Source organism: Strigops habroptila, chromosome Z, assembly GCF_004027225.2.
Source record: "Strigops habroptila isolate Jane chromosome Z, bStrHab1.2.pri, whole genome shotgun sequence".
Taxonomy (NCBI): domain Eukaryota; kingdom Metazoa; phylum Chordata; class Aves; order Psittaciformes; family Psittacidae; genus Strigops; species Strigops habroptila.
This window is the reverse complement of record NC_044302.2, coordinates 76,411,296-76,428,595: the sequence shown is the minus strand read 5'-3', so window position 1 is coordinate 76,428,595 and position 17,300 is coordinate 76,411,296. Positions and strand designations below refer to the sequence as shown.

The window sequence follows — 17,300 nt, the reverse complement described above, 5'->3', positions numbered from 1 at the left end:
AGAGAGAAAAGCTATTAGCAAGAGTCATTGAAATTTTGTCAGCTGAAATATTTGCTGGATGTATTTATAAAGGAATTTGTCAACCACAGAAACTAAACAAATAGCACTTTGTGGTAACTTGCTGAGCAGTATTTAAAGCATTTTTTGCTTCCTGTAAAATAACCATGTAAATATAACATAGCATTTTTCAACTACAGAAAGCATTCTCTCTCATGTAGAAAACAAAGCAAATAATTTCACATTAAAAGTCTGTGGCAGAGGTTATACTTTACGCTCAAAAAGATATAATTCTTTTTGCAACTTTTTAAATAGATTTTTATTTTGTTTCTATTTTACTTCTAAAGCAGGTAACAGAGGAAAATCAGTCTTTTTTGGTTTAAGTCTTCCAGTATTTTTTTCTTTGGTCAAAGTTAAGCTGCATCATACTCTTAGTAACCATAGTCTTAAGAAATTGGCTGTCAGCTTGTTGCACTAACATTATTAATCTTTTTAAGCTTATAAGTGTTTGGGTTTTTTTTCCCTAATTGCACTATTAACATTAATTTAAGTTAATTTTTAAAACAGTAATACTAGAGCATGAGAAGCAACATGAAGGAACATGTATACTAGGAATGCTAATAAAATACCCCTACCTTAAGTCTTGCACTTGATTCTTTTCTTCTTTTAGCTTCAAAGAGTTCATTCTGATAGTCTTGTGCAAGTTCTTCATCCACATTTAGCAACATTGCGTTTGGGTTCCTTAAAGTTACAATGGTTTGCTCTGCTATTCCCTTCTCAATAGCTTCATTAATTGCTATTACTGCTGCATGCACTGAAATGAAAAGCACAGTCCTAAATTTCAGGAAGCAAAACACATTCAAAACTGTCACTGCTTCTTCTGATTTATTTGAATTGAGTGTTTAATATATGTTCAACAATTTACATATTCCCCTTCAAACACCCCACTCCTAATTTTTCCCCTAGGCATAAAAAAAGCATGAAGTCAAGCTATACGTTATCAGAGAGAGCAGTTACTGTACAACTTGCCTAGCTGTTGGTGGATAACCCATTGCTTAGCATTAAATTCATGCTATAAAGTTGCCTAAAATGATTTTGGTCTATCTCAGTTCAGCACAGCATCACATGGGAAACATAAGCAGCTGACACGGTGGAAGACAAACAAGCAGAGACAGGCACTGGTTTCTTTGATATTGAACTTTACAAACAGAGGAAGTTCAGATTGGACATTAGAAGGAGATTCTTCACTGGGAGGCTGGTTGTTTGCTGGAACAGATTTTCCAGGGAAGTGGTCACAGCATCAAACCTGTCAGAGTTCAAGGAGTATCTGGGCAACGCTCTGAGTCATACGATTTAGTTTTAGGTCATGCCACAAGGAGCAGGGAGTCGGACTCAGTGACCCTTATGGATTCCTTCCAATTTGAGGTATTCTATGATTCTATAAACATCCAGATCAACATCAAGGCCCTAAGATGACTGCCATTCTTAGGCACATGTGTCACTCCTACATCCTCATATAATAAAACACATAGGAAGGATGTAATCTCTTCCACAGTTGTAGAAGAGGCCGCACTGATGTAAATGGAGCTAGCAAAAAGTAGTCAAAAGACAGCTTCAAGGTTAGGAGAGACGTGAACAGGTACTGGTGAATGTTGTGAACTCATCTACCAAGAGAAGCTGTGAGAAGTCTGAGCAGACTTAAATGAGTAGTCTGCAGGCATGGGACAATAGAGAGGGTTATAAATGATCTTACTTTGAAAGCACTTAAGCTTACTTTTTGCGCTCTGATTTCTACTATTGCTGACAGCACAGCATGAGTAATCAGCAGTGGTTTCACTTCATATCTCCTTTTGCTTACTCCATTTCAGAAGCAGAGTGGTAGGCCCTTTCCTCCAGCAGGATCTCCACATCCAACCTCACTAGTGCTTGAGGGTTCCCAATGCAGATGTTTCCTGTTCTGGGGCAGCGCCTGTTATCTACAGCACACTCCATGCCCAAAGGGACAGAAACAGCATCAGGAAACCCTGCTTTTCTATAGAGACTGAAAACACTTCAGAAGCTAAAGGAAATCCTACACATTCTATAATAAGTTTTCAAAGAAGGAAGTTGCAGCCCTTTCACCTTCAGGGAAGGAAGACAGCTCCCTGGAAAAGAGCTTGGTAGTCACTATACCTCTGAAAATTTGCTAAAAAAGGAGACAAACTACCCTCACTTCCAAAGGCAGTACTTTAAGAGCTAGCTCTACAGAAGCATGCATATACTGAGCTACAGCAGGCTCCAAAATCTGCACCACAGACAACGCAAATCGATGTGGGGAAGTGTGTTTTAAGTTAAGGTCTGGAAATTTCAGCATACTAAGTAACATCATAAATCAGCTTGTTTCAATTATGCTACTTTGCAAGGTTTAACAAAGTTTCAATGGAACTTAATTATAATACAACCTTTATTCCCCCCACGTCCCCACGTACAGTCTGCAGTACTGTTACTAGGTTGTATCAATGGCCCACTGTGCCATTGATCATACTTAAGCCAGCCCTTCTGTTCTTCAGAACAGCCATCTGAAAAAGGCTAGGATTTTCAACCAAATAACCAGAGCTCAAATGTGGGTTGGAGTGGACACATTTCATTTCACATCATTTAAGTTCAAGCAAGTTATTTTTTTTTGTGTGGTTTGTACTTTTTTTTTTTTTTGTAATATATCACTTCATTCCACACACACACACACAAAAAAAAAAAAAAAAACAAAAAACCCACCAAAAACCAAATAAACAAACAAACAAAAAAAAAACCCCCAAAAAACCAAACCAACATCACCCCCACCCTCCACCCCCAAATACCCAAGATGGAGAAATAACAGATTTACTATGATGGATAGGCTTGGGCAGCAAAAAAGCATTCAACTATGTTTTTGAGTGGAAGCTCTTCAAGACAGACTCAAAAGGACCATAACTGTGCATCAATCTCCCTAAAAAGGAAAAGCTTATTTAAATATCTCAGTTTGCTGTACCAAAAAGCAACCTGATGTGTTTGAGGGAAACCTATAAGGTTCCTGCAAAAACCCAACACAGGAAGGAGGCACAGAGGAGACACTTCATTCCCATGGCCGTCTCCATTGAGCCCTCTACAGTGCAGGGGCACACTCAGAGATCGAGTCATCATTCTGGAGGAGCACCTGCTACCAAAACATTATACTCATGCAAAAAATTGTAAGAAATCTTTGTTTCTGGTAGCACTTCCTATGGTTCAACAGAGATGCTCCTGCAGACCGAATGCAGACTGAAAAATTGCAATAGGTCTTGCAGTGATGATGTAGTGTGATAACCAGTGAAAATTTGTTTGCTTTTCTTGTTCTTTATTAAGAGGTGCCAAACATGCTGAATTAAACCAGAGAAAATATTTTGTTAGCATTCTGTCAAATTACCCAGTAGAAAACAGAACAAAAGCCACACTTACATGCAGCTTCATCCACTGATAATTCACTGGCCAGAATCCCACCAATTTTACTAAAAGATGGCATCTGTATACCGTACTTCTCTAGCTCCTTTCGCATGTTGCTGATTTCTTCCTCTGTTTACATTAAAAAAAAAAAATAAAAAAATTAGAAGAAAAGTATAAGGACTTCTTTATGAATCACCATACCTATAAATATGGGTGCAATGTTTTAGAAGTGTGTGTGGTCAGAGCTTAGCAAATTTTCCTCCCCATTTTGAAGGAATCTAAGATATGACAAGTATTCCATGCAAATTCACTCCCTTCTGTCCTTCCCAGTCTGACATTCATTAAAAATAGCAGCCTCCCGCCTACCTTATTAGGATGTGTTCGTAACAACCTTGTGGGAGAAGAAAGACCATAATAGAGAATATGTACAAAGTTAGCAGATTTACTGGGTGATAAAACCATCTAACATTTATCAGATGATCAGTTTATTACCTGTAAAGTCTACTTTTCCCAGTAGGTCCTGGATTTGTGGTGCTAATCCTAGTTTGAACAGATATAAACTGCAAAGAAAAAAATGAAAATGTAAAGTCCTGCATGTGGTTGAGGTGTCCATTTTCTGTACAAGAGAAGAGTGTTTTTATGAATCTTGTCCTTTAATCCTTGAATTGCATGGGCCAATATGGAATAAATTAACCTTACAGTTTTCTTTATTCTGGATTTTCAAGTTTTACAGAAAAAGAATTCTTTTTTTACTTGATATTTCAAAGCAACATCTCTAAGAGAGGCACTGTCAGTGTATCTCAGATCTCAGGGGATGTGTAAACAAGGAGGAAAACTTAATGGAAGACAGTTAAAAAATTTTAAAAGCCCACATTGGGGAGGGAGGGAAGGTGGAAATCAAGGTGTGAATGCACTTTAGTACAACTTGTACCTTTGGATCTATGTACTGTCTGAGTTACGTTGTATCTTCCCTGTAATTAATATCTGAAGACACACAAATCACTGACACCCTTCTTCCTAAGTGTAGAGGAACAAGGACCTGTAAGTTTATCCAAGCCTATCTCAAATATACTTGTGTGATTAGCTATTTATCTTTTGGAAGACAAAGAAAGCTCAATTTAAAATGATATCCAGCAACTAACATTTTTGTTTCAATATAACATGGAAAAATATATATGCTCATTCCTAGAGCTCTACGGTGCTATCTGAAAAAGCATCTTCTAAAAGATATTGAGAAAATATGCATTGTTTCAGCATTTTCTTGTTTGTTTGGTTTGTATCTATGAAAGATTAGTGTTTCTATAGTTTATCAACTATGTATATAATTTCATATATAATTTATACTGAAGATCAACAAACAAGTGAGTTTGGCAAGCAGGGATTGAAAAGGTAGATTTTAAAAACAAGACTTAAATAAAGCATTCCTCCAAAAGGATTATTTTGCACCACTTATTTAAACCACCTCACCCCAACCTCATGCATTGCAACTGTGCATTGCAGATTAGGGGTTTTGTTTCTAGAGGAGTACTCTTCCCTGTTGTGTTTTGTCGTTTGGGTTTTTTTGCTATTAGCAAATCACAGGATGAGACTTCAAAGCAATTATTTGTAGCTGTCACATTTATTTCAGAGCATACAGAATCAACATTTCATCTTCCATATTACCTCAGCTGCTCCTTTGCTCTGTCACAGCTTGGATGGACACAACAGCACATTTCATGTAGGTCAACACTTTTGACTGCTGCAGCCCCTCAAAATCATTATTTTCAAAGCAGTCTTAAATGCAAATTTTCTGTACCATGACTATGGTAATGGAGGACCACGTTCCTCCATTACCCTTATCTACCTGCCAGTCTTTCCTTGTGGGCTTTGAAAGAGATTTTACTTTAAGCCTGAGACAGTGAAATAGTCCTGGCTGAATTACTGGGTGGGTATGAAGCTGAAGGGTGTTACACAAACAGTTATGGAGATCAGCAGCAGCACAGGATACGCTGTTTTTTTTGGGGCAATCACCACAATAAAAAGACAGAGGTAAAAAAAGGGGTATGAACATCTGAGACTAATATTTTTTTCTGCTCAGCCCTTCCAGGAGAATACTGAGCCGTGTGCGTTACTTCTACACTCCTTTATTTGGATAAATTTATCAACCACCAGGTGGTGCTGAAAGTGTGCTTCGAGTCTTGCGGGGAGCACCAAGGCACTTCTACTCTGTACTAGGTCATAATTTCACTTGAAACAGTTGGCTTAGTGCTTTTATAGTGTAACTTGAACCCCAGGAAACCCACATAAAATCAAAAGCAGGGGATCTTGGCGTTAAGAAAGGTGGATATGAGGATTCAGGAGCAGGGGAGAAAAAAAACGGGAAAGGGAAGTTCCCAGGTGAAGTTCCCCATGCTCGCCCACACAGAACTGCAATTCATTCCAGACAGAGGTTCATGGGTCTTGTTTTATGGTTAGCTCATATATAACATGCCATAAAAAACGGATCTAAAAATACCGTGTCTTTTCTTCTTTAAGAAATGTGCGCAGTTTTCTATCGGTTGTTCGGAAAACAAAGTTTAGAAGCTGTCAAGCTTCAGAGGGATAGTTTGTCCAGGATCTGCTGTAGCAGTGATCTGCTTGCCTTTGCAAACAGATTTGTCATTTGACAACTTAAGTTTTTTGGGTGTGTGTGTGGAAAACAAAGTCTCAGAAGCACCGCTATTTATTAACGTGAATCACTCTTAGCATCTTGATTTAAATGAAGCAGTTCTTAACCTCATTTAGTCCAGGAACAAATCCAGATCAGCTTTCACAAGAAAAATGGTGCAAGAAATGAGACCTATGCCTTTGCATTTTTCATGTTGGGCTTTAAGTATTGATGTTTCAACAGGAGAAAAGAGGATAATTATATTCAACAGGAGTCTGGAAAGTGTTTGTCATGTCATTCATTCCTGGCCAGAGCAGTGCTGTATTTGACAGTGCAAGTTGTTCCTCATACACTGGGTGCAATGGTCTTCGTCTCAGACCTAAATAAGGACATATCCTAAAAAATATATTTAAACCATGTTTCTTAGTGTCATTATCTATCTTCAGGCACTCTCACAGCTCAAAGATCATCAAACCCCAAATAACCAGAGACTTTCCTGTGAAATGTTAACATTTCAGATGTCAAATAGACCCTTTGGATAGGTGGAGATTTTTGCTCCTATTACCTACAGTTAAGGCTATTTCATGCTTCTTAAAGGGGAAATTAAAAATAATCTTATCAATTTTAAGCACTTAGTTATGCACACCAACTGTATATAAATGAATTCAAGTAGGAAAAATCTGAACTAAAGATGGCTTCAGGATTTCTGAGAATATGAAAATATCCTGTGTTAAATTTACATAGTTTTGTTGGAAAGCTCAAGAATCACGTTGCTTCAGAGTAATGACTTGGTAACAACTAAAAAAAGAAGAAGTAGGTCAACCCCTCACCTCTGAGAAAGTGCTCAATTTTCCCAAGTTATAAGCCTTTGAAACTTGAGCATGTGCTCCAAGATGCATTAGATTTTAGCTTTTCAACCCAGTGGTGATTCTTCATACAATGGTCATGTGCATATGCTACAGCTGCAAAGGTGAAAAGCCTATGACTTCTGTTTCTGGATGGTGTGGTGCTGGACCCTGAGAACAGCAGGGATATGGATTTTTCCAGGGTTGGTGAACCCTCGATGATTCCCTGGGAGAGGATTCTCTAACAAACCCAGAGAATAAAGCTGGTAGGGGTGCGTGAAGTGAAGCTGGGGAGACAGATGCCAGCAGCAGAAGAGGAACAGAATTAGAGTCCTGCAGCTCAGTGTTCCTCTGATGCCAATACAACTGGGAACACCGCTAGCCAAGCCAATACCCTGCCCGTAATTCTCTTTGCCAGATTGCTTTCAGTGTAGGCTGTGTGCCATTTAATACTAACATGGGAGTTTAATTTCAAAGGCTGCAGAGAACTGATTTGAAAGTGAAGGACATACGCGTTTTAGGAAAAGGCATAGAAATAAATGGAGCTCAACAATTGTTCCTTCAATTCTTATATCCTGCCTGTAAGTCTGTTTCTAAAATAATAGCTTGTAAGTACAGAGTTATAGCTTTGCGTTGATACGCATCAAGAAAAAGTAATTTAAACAAGACAAACTTGGAAGTGAAAGCTAAGACAATACAGACTAATTCTGACACTGGCATAAGTGCTGTGACCTGTCAAGATGGAGAAAGGAAAACTTCTGAAAAGGTCAAACTATTGCAAAATTCAGTTCAAAATGAAAAGAGTTATTGCCATTGCAAAGATCAGGCAGAACTTAAGAAGGTGTCTAATTGATGGGCTTATTGTTCATGTAGCATTCAAATGCACAGTTGATGAAGTGTTCCTCCATACATGAGGGAGCAAATATTGGAAAACCTCATTGTGTTCTTCCACCTCCTGCAAAACGTTCAAGTCAGTCCATAACATGGCAGGAGGGGCACTCGGCAAACAATGTCATCCTGAGCTGGTTAACACCAGAGGCCCATGCATCTAGTTCAAGAAATCACTTTAAGCTTACTTGAGACATCTGCTGACAGAACAGACTGCACTATCGAGTTTTAGGTGAGAGCTACCCTCAAATAGTCTTGGTGATACTCTATAGTTAGAATGACACCAGACTTAATAATTTCAAGCAGCAACACCTGCAAATATGACCAAAAAAAACCCCAAACCAACAACCCAGCCCAATAACAAACACCACAACAAAACCAGGACTGTCAACTCTTAACACCTAGCATTTGAAAAAAATAGGATGAACTTTGGTGATATGACCTATTTATTGGCAGTGAGCACACACAGAGTGCAAGAGTGGCCACATCATTTCAAGGATTAGATCTTAGAAAGTTTCGATTACGGCACGTATTGAATAGTTTCTGACCTATAGCCCTGGAGCAGTTGATGTGCCTTTAAACAACACCATTAGGAACACAGAAGAGTGTTTGGGGTGTAAGGTAATTATGTTCTCTGCAAGACTAGTTGCAAGAAAGTAATGAAAGGGAAAGGTCTCCATGTGCAGGAAATGAGCTAGGGGAGCCACAAGAGGGAGGAGCTGTCTGCTAACACCAGTGCCCCTCACACCAAGGACAGCATGAGGCAGATGTTCATTACTCTTGCTAAACATCACGAAAACCCTTTAAGGCAGGATACAAAAAAAAAAAAAAAAAAAAAAAAAAAGAAAATTAAATTCTACCTTCATGACGTGGTCAAAGCCCTCCCAAATTTACATTCAAAATCAAGTTGCTCAGAACTTTAAAATATTGGAAAATATTATTTTTTACACTGATGGTGTCGTATTACAGTAGTTATTTGCTCCACTTTGGGACAGTAAGATGTCAGTTCATCATCATTTTCACTCAGCCTGTCTGCCCCCCGCAGTTTTATTTGGTTTCTAGTGCAGTATGCTTTGAAATAATGTGAACTTTGTAAGAAGGTGTGCTCACTGAGAGAGGGATGCCTGCACTAAATTCAATTGTCTTTACTTTTCATTTTTAAAACAATTTGGCCACATAAATTCTAACAGATTTTGACATACTGGTTGCCCTAAAGCCATTTCGTGACTTACACTCCTAGATTTGGCAATTACTTTAACTTTTACTCCCATCACTAGTTACCTTAGAGCGTGAATGCAATATATCATCCTAGGGATGTTTTTCCTATCGTAGACATCCGTAGTCTCTGGATAAAAGATCTAAAATACAAAAAGCACACAGTTAAGGGAAAAGACATATTACTGAGCAGAAAAGTAGCTAAAAAGAGCTCTCTGCAGGACTATACCTTAAAGAATTTCAGCTGTTACTGCTATACAGTGATGAATCAAGTCTCTTCTGATGTTGTTTTAGCTTTACCAGTAGTTTTCATAAGGAAGAATTCAATAAAGCATTAAAAAAATACTGGGGGAGCAGTGGGGAGCAGAAAGATACGCAGACAGTATTTCAGCAAGATTTTTAGAAAAGGTCCTTTGGCAGAAGCTCCAGCAGTAGGACAAGCAGTAGGGCTTGTCCTCCTACAGACATCCCAAACCTGGGATGCAGCTACAATTTGCAATGCCTCCTGGCAAAAAAAGCTTATCAAGAATGGTTTAAAACTGCAAAATTCTAATTGCCAGTGCCCCTAACTTTGTGAATACATGATTCACAGAGAAAGATATTCAGAGAGGAGTAGAGGAATAGTAAGCAATTTTGCCAAAAAGTCACATCATAAGTTCCAATTCTGGTTCTACCACTAATTTGTTCCTGGCCTTGGTCCCAGTCCCTAAACACTGATTCTCAAAAAAATAAAGTAAAAGGCTTTAACCGTGAGAGTTGGCAGTCTGCTTCCAGCCCAGGCTGGGAACCTGGGACTGTGATGTCCCATGGTTAATGAGACAAGACTGAGTAAGTCAGTAGTACAGTGCCCTCTTCATCATTCACTCACAATAGCTCTAGGAGGGAGAAGAGGGAGAGCATTTGGCTATGACCACCTTTTGCAACAGAAGCAAAATGTTTCAGAAGAGAGATGGCTGGGTGGAAATCAGCTAGATGAATGGATGTCTCAAGTTAGGCAAGAAAAGAGCTTGAGCTGGGAAAAGCAGGACCCTCCCCGTCTCTGCGGCATTTCTGCTGGCAGTCATGAGTGCCCTTTTCTGCTTGTGGGCACCTGCAGTGGGTTTGCTGGCAGACTGGTCACTAGTCCCTACAGCCTTTCAGGCAGCTGCCTCAGCATCCCTGCTGTGCCTGGCCACAGGCCAGGCACCCCAGGGTGGATGCTGGGCAGCATGGGTGAGGGATTACTTGCCCCCAGCTGTGTGCAGATGCCAAGATGTCCAAACAATCAGAGCAGGTGTTTCCACATTGCCCTTTCTTAAAGGATTTTCACCTGAAAAAGACACACTGGTGCCCAGAAACAGCAGCAGAGGGTGAAATAACAAGTGAAGACCCACAAGAAGGAAGACAAATATAAGAGGTGACCCAAGAAAGCAGCTGACAGAAGACAAGGAGCAGCATAGCCATGTAGATGCACTGGAGCGTACAAGGACAGTCTGGAAACAGGGTAGAGGCAGAGAAACTGGGAGACACATTAGGAGAAAGAGGCAGCAAGAGACACGATGAGAGGTAGTAACCTAAACGAAGCAAATATTTAAGTTTTCTATTTTAAACCATATTCCTTTCAGGCCCCCACAAGCAATAAGATATAGCTAAACCACTGCTAGCACTTCTACTTTTCTTCCCACAGGAGAAGCACCCTGAGTATTTCTACACACAGCATTTGTCTGCAGCAGCCTCAGCCCATGTGCACCAGCAGCAGTAGCACATAACTGACACTCCCACTGCTTTCAGCATTATCTTCACTTATCTTCACTTCAGATTTGTTTCCCAAATAACTCCTTCCCTATAGAGTTACTGTAAGCAGATGTTTTTGCTCAAGCAAATAAAAGGGCATCTCAGTGAGTCAGTGTCTCGAGCCGGTTTCTTTGCTTACCTTAGGCAAACCAATGGACTCCATTGCTCTTAACCACTGCACAGTATTGTCAGTATGCCGAAAATGAAGGCCAGATCGCTATTTCAAACATAGAAGGAAAAGATGATAAAAGTCACATAAAGCAAGTCTGAACCTGGAGACTTGCTTCTTGGAGAGCCTGAAGAAGTGTCAAAATCTCACTGCTGCTCGCAGAGCATCCTGACACATCAACATCCCCATGCTGGCCAGCTCATTCTTCTAAGTAACATAAGCCAGATTTGTACCCATCTGAGTGGGCTTTGACTGAGGTGGCCATTTGAATAGCCCTTCAGTAGTCTTTGAGAGTAAAGGCTGGCCGTCAAACACTGGGAACCACTACCTCCAAAATACAGAAGTGCTAACACTGCTCAGCACTTCTGTGAAGAAGAATGGATAAGGAGCTCTTACTGGCTTGTCAGATTTACCTGAATACCTGCTCCTCCCTATAGTCTAGGCAGGCAGCAGTTAGAAGAGCAGAATGGGATTTTTTTTTTTTTTTTTTTTTTATGTTTTTTTATTTTTTAAGGAGTCAGGGTAAAAGGAGAAAAGAAGCCTGAACTCAAGCTTTGGAGATTTTCAGAAGAAACATTTAAATGTAACCAGGATTCTTAACCATGGTTCTGTAACAATATGGGACCTAGAACAGCTTAGTTTCTCAACTCTCAAACAACAGCCAGTGATTACACCTTAAAAATGACGAGTGATTACACCTTAAAAATTACCATTTCAATTTTTTTCTGCCTGTTCTATGTGTTGAAACAATGCATTCTATAGTGGGATTGCTCATATGCATGTATATATTTCTATATGATTGAAGATCTTGGAGTTAATGAACAGCATGCACAAGTAGCAAGCTAACCTTTATTACTGGGAGCTTGGTTTTTGCTTCTCAGTGTTAACTTTGATAAAATAAACACACATATCCAATGAAGTGAATGTTCTTCTCTACAAGATGAGTAAAATTTGGAATAGTTATCAAGTTTAATTCCTGAATTACTTTTGGCTCCTATTCCTAACAAGAAATAATTGTATAAATGGTAAAGCTCATGTTCTCCCTGGAGCCAGCAGTATAATTTGTTCAGCTTTAAAAACATTAAGTGACACAAACAGTTTTTGTAAGGTTAAAACATTTCTAACATCATGCTGGCTTAGTGCTGTCTGTCTTCCATCTAGTACTGACAATCTTACAGAAGAGGTGCAGAACACCAACCATGCTTGGTACCTTTAAAGTTGGAAGACAGACATCACTTTTTTTTTTTTTGTCTTGTCAGTGAGAGAACTGAAAAAATTATTACCTTATAGCGTGCCTGCTCCACATCATATATCTTTTTGTCTGACACCACGTTAGGGGCAAAGAATTTTGCGAGCTTGGCAAGGTAAACACCATTTCTTAAGCCTTCCTCCAGCTCCGTAGTCGGGGGCAGCTCTTCCTCCAAACAGACCTCCATCCACCTACAGAGACATCATTTGAGAAACGTTGTTATTTGTGGTTTTAGTAGAAGTGACACCTTTCACCCACAACCATTGCACTTTTAATGTCACTACCACAACACAATCATAAGATAAAAGGGTACAGGCTAAGGACAAAATTCTCACATTCATTCACATGGCAGGCCACAATGACTAGAGAATCAAACTAGAGTTTGCACTGTGTAACACATCAATAAGCAAGCAACATGCTTTGAAGTATAAATCCCCTAAGAGGGTCTTTAACTTAGATCTTTTGAACAGAACCATGCTTTTAAATAGGCAATAATTTAAGATGAAACCAGAAGAAAACACAGAATACAATGTATTATTGATGTTTGCATTTAAAAAAGAATCCATGATAGGAATGCCAGGGCAAAACCTCAAGAGCATCGAGACCGATAATGTGTTGGATGAACCTGGTTCCTGCAGCCAATGTGCCCTACAGCCCGAGCTCACAACAATGCTCATCTTAGTACAGAGCACTCCCGCAGCTCATCCTCCTGCCACAGAATATGACAGCTCTCCATATCCACCTGTGAAACACACAGTGCCGGTGCTTGGATGAAGAAGTGAAGCTTCTTGTTGAAACAGCCCAAGGTACTTTATGTATTTGAGGTCTGCTTAGCAGTGAGTGGCTGAAACATTTTCATCACCCATCACATAAGATGGCTTCTAGTCAAAGGGTGACTAAATCCTTCAAGGAGGTAAACTAGTTATGTTTTTGAGACTTGGATGTGATAGATATGGTAGTAGATATAAACCACTAATTGTTACATACATAACCAGTTCAGAAGGCCAGTAACAGACATTAAGCCATATTATCCAGTATGTTTATATGGAGTAACCAAGACAAACTGCTACCAAAGTGCTCCTGAAAAAGGTTAGCATTCTAATCACTAGACCAGAAGTTCCCTACATTGGTGGTCTAGGTGTTTTCACCCTGTGATATTATTCTTATCTCTAGCAGCTAAATCACTTTACAAGAGCTGTAAATGTGGCTAGTTCTCTCCTAGTATTTTTTCTTTCCCCACTTCAGCAATCTCTCTGTTGTTAGGAGGACATTAATACCATTACAAATGGACAAGGACAAAGCTAAAGAAATTAGCTTACTTTACTTACTGTCACTGAGGCAGCCTTGCTGTATGCTGCCTGAGACAGCATTACAAATCTAACACCATCTCCACAGGGGTGGCTTCAGAAACCAGAAAGCTGGGGTCCAAGTTGAAAGTGAGCCAGTTTCTTCTCCCACCACAGAGAAGAAAAAAACTCACTACATCATTTTATTTCACATTAAAACTCAAGACAAATGACCTACTTCATTACACTTTTGGATTTGCTACAGGACATATGAAATTTGTTTCACTGAAGCACAGACTACCCAAATAGCTCTTCAGGAAACCACCAGCCATAAATCTGGGACAATAACGCAAAACTGTGTGGAATGAGTGTCATTAGGAGATCTGTAGTTTGCAGTATAAAAGCTGGTTTGGTGACAAGTTTCCCTGATCCATATTCATGTGTTATTGGTCCATGCCAACGGTCCCAAAAGTCATCATCATTAATGACATTTTGTAGACTATATAGATATACACATTAAGGCAAAATGTCATAATATTTGTTTTCTCCAAAATGGAGGACAAGCAAGAATAAACAAAGAATGTGTGCACCCGGCAATGTGGGTTTCACCTGAGTTGGTTAGCTTTTCTACAGAGTTTATTTCCTAAAATGCACCTTCTAGAAAAAAAGTTGTACGGATAGCAGAAGGAGCTTCTGAGCCAGAGGAAGTAACCACCATGAGACGAAGCTGACCCTGTTGGTCAATGCACCATCTCCAGTGAGAGGAACTGTATGCTCTCAGAGCAGCATTTGCTTCCTTGCTCTGGATCCTTTATACTTCTAATTCTCATTTTTTCCTTATTGAAAGATTTTTCTGATATCTTCAGTCCAGGGCACCAAAAAAAAGATTACATTGCAACTGTCTTTGAAGATACATGTATGTGCGCGCAAAAGGGTCCATATATAATTGAGTCATTCCCCGAGCTCTAAATGAGATGCTTACCCAAGGTGAAAGCTACTCCTCAGCTTTTAAACCTCCTGTTATACAACAACTGCAAAACCAGTTTGCATTTGTTTCCAGTGTGGTGATGAACCTTTAAGATTAATCTGGAACCATCCTGTTCTGGATAGGAAGGCTACCAGCCTAGTGAGTAAATGCAATACACTGAGGAACAAACAGGAAACAATATGAGGAAGCAAAGAAACCAGGGAGGAGGGAAAAAAAAAAAGGGGAAGGAGGGTAATGAAGAATACAGTTGTCAATCCAACAAGTCCAGATAAACAAACTAACAAAAGCAAACAGTCTCTTTTTAGAACGAGAATGTTAGTAGTTCTGTGAAAAAATAAAAAATAAAAAAAGTAGAGAGAATTAAATAGAGCAGACTTGAAAGATGCAAAGAGTCTCTATTTATGGCTAAAAATCTATAAGTGATACAAATTCTAGACAAACTCACAGGTCTGTAGAAAGACAACTCTAACATAAAGCTTTTGGGAATCAATCTTCAAGACTGAGAACACAGCTACAGCTTTTACAGGTTTTACCAATGTCTGGAAGTTGCAGAACTTAGCTACAACAAGATCTACTGTGAAAAGATTTAGTCCATTTTGCAAATTTAATCAGAGGAAGGGAAAACCTTTGGATTTGCATGAAAGCCTGCAAATACACAAACAACCTTGTAAGTTTTAGTTCTGCAAACAGCTGCCACCCAACTCTGTTACTCTTTCTCCTAGTATTTATTGTAGCACATTTATATAGCACTTTTCAGTGCTTGCAGAAAACTAGTCTTTTGTTCTCTTTACACCAATTCAGCCAAAACAGAATTGTAGTTTTAAACAGAAAGAACCATTACTTTCAGGTTGTGAGGTTCTGCTTTTTAAGGCACAGTTTGGTGAGTTTTATGAATGTTATTATATGACATGATACTGACAGCAGGAGTAGGCTGGATTGAAAAAGAAATAAATCCTTCTACTTCAATTTCTTTAAGTGAAACAGAGAATATCCACCTGACAATAATGATTTATAGTACCTTTGCAATTTATTTTTCTTTAGGGTTGAAAAAGCAGCACTGCCTTTGGCTCACCCACTGTTTTCCTGAGCATGCAGTACTGCGGCATCAGCATCAGATTTAAGTCTGTTGCAGAAACTGTTCCTCACAAAAACTAGTTAATACCCTTGCTGCATAAGAGGAAGATCCTATAACCCAATGTTAGATGGTATGTTTTTCTTCAGTATGAAGCTCATGGAACAAAACTAATAGAACTATCAAATGTACAAGCGTATTTCATAGAATCATAGGATAGTTTGCATTGGAAGGGACCTTAAAGGTCATCCAGTTCCAACCCCCCTGCCATGGGTAGGAAGACTTCCCACTAGACCAAGTTGCTCAAAATCCCATCCAACCTGGCCTTGAACTTTCCACAATGCAATTCCACAACTGTGTTTTTAAAAACCTGAATTTACTGACAAATGTATGCCATGCAAAATTGCCAGTGAACATGGTGGTTGATTTGGTCACTCATTACAGCTGAACCCAAACCCCACTCCACAGTGGAAGGACAAAAGAACCTCAGGAAGCAGACCAAAACATTAAACAGCCCTGAAGTCCTGGCTAGTGCCACCAAAAATTAGCTATCATTAGAACAGCCCTGCAAAGCTACCCATGCCAGTTTAAGTCTTAGCATTTGGGTTTAAACACACATTAACAGATGTTCTCCTAAAGAGACATACTTGGAATCATACACCAGTACGCACAAATACAGCCTGCTTTGATTTCGTAATACTGCAGTACTTGCCAGCACAGAAACAAAGGATTTGCCTTAGACGAAAACCCAAACCCAGACCTGATCAATGGAAATTAATCTCCAAAATTTTAGTTCCAATACATAGCACTGGGAAAGCCTGCCAGGAGCTAGTGTTGAGGTACAATTTCCTTTTGCTTTGCTCAATTCTGTTTTGACTCTTGGCAATCTGCTGCAGAGCAGTTCAGCAGTGCATTTCTGGCAAGATAACAATGATGATTTCTGTGCCAGACCCATGAGCAGTTAACAGCATGCTGCTCACCAAGAGATTCCAGTTTCCACATTTGACCACGCAAAACAGCAGCAGTAGAATGTGCTCAGGCTTGCATTTTTAAAGCAAAACACCCCTGAATCTCATTCAAGGCAAGGTAAAGGGAACTGGAAGCACCAGCACTGCACTATGAACTTAACCAGTTATGAAGTTGTCACTGGCAGATCAGCAAAGTACATGCAGCTGGCTAAGGGACTGGAAATGCTGGAGCCAGTGCTCAGCAGAGAAGAGAGAATACATTGTATAACCCACCCAAAGCCCACTACATTTGGCACACACTGGATATAGCGGCAAAATTTATATTTGTGCTGCCCTGCACTTTTGGATTTATGCTGCAAAATGTGGATCCAAGGACATCAGGTTTTCACTTTCTGGGAAGCAAACCTTTGGAGAAGTAAAGATGGGGCTCCAGAGCCAATGCTCAGAACACTCCTGCTGCTATAGTACAAGATAAAGATAAGTTACCACCCATTTACTACGCTCCTGGCTCACAACCACAGCCTTTCAGTATGGTTCAGCACAAGTGAAACAGACTGTTGACCTAGAGCTTATGACACAACCATCTTGTTCCAAAGAAAGGATAAAAAAAGTGTTGTTGCTAGTAAAGTAACCATCAGTCCCAAAGCGAAATGATGGATTCTAACTTTAAGTGTCTGTGTAGTGGCAGGATTATTTTTATATCTAAACTTTTATTTGAAGATAACTAGAAATATAGAATAGGCTGAAGCACGAGAACTCAGCATTTAGAGTTCCACATTGTTATGT

The 17,300-nt window shown here is 39.5% G+C and overlaps 1 protein-coding gene across 4 annotated transcripts in view; it reads right to left on the bottom strand.

Moving 5' to 3' along the window:
* Positions 1-17,300, bottom strand: part of IQGAP2 (IQ motif containing GTPase activating protein 2) — a 123,912-nt gene that overhangs the window by 49,469 nt on the left and 57,143 nt on the right. For all 4 annotated transcript variants that reach the window (XM_030512468.1, XM_030512469.1, XM_030512471.1 and 1 more), the window contains exons 3-8: positions 12,235-12,391; positions 10,922-10,999; positions 9,076-9,152; positions 3,928-3,995; positions 3,451-3,564; positions 633-811 (exon numbers count right to left, since the gene is read on the bottom strand). In XM_030512468.1, coding sequence (XP_030368328.1) covers positions 633-811; positions 3,451-3,564; positions 3,928-3,995; positions 9,076-9,152; positions 10,922-10,999; positions 12,235-12,391 — 673 coding nt within the window. The remainder of the gene's footprint in view (positions 1-632; positions 812-3,450; positions 3,565-3,927; positions 3,996-9,075; positions 9,153-10,921; positions 11,000-12,234; positions 12,392-17,300) is intronic.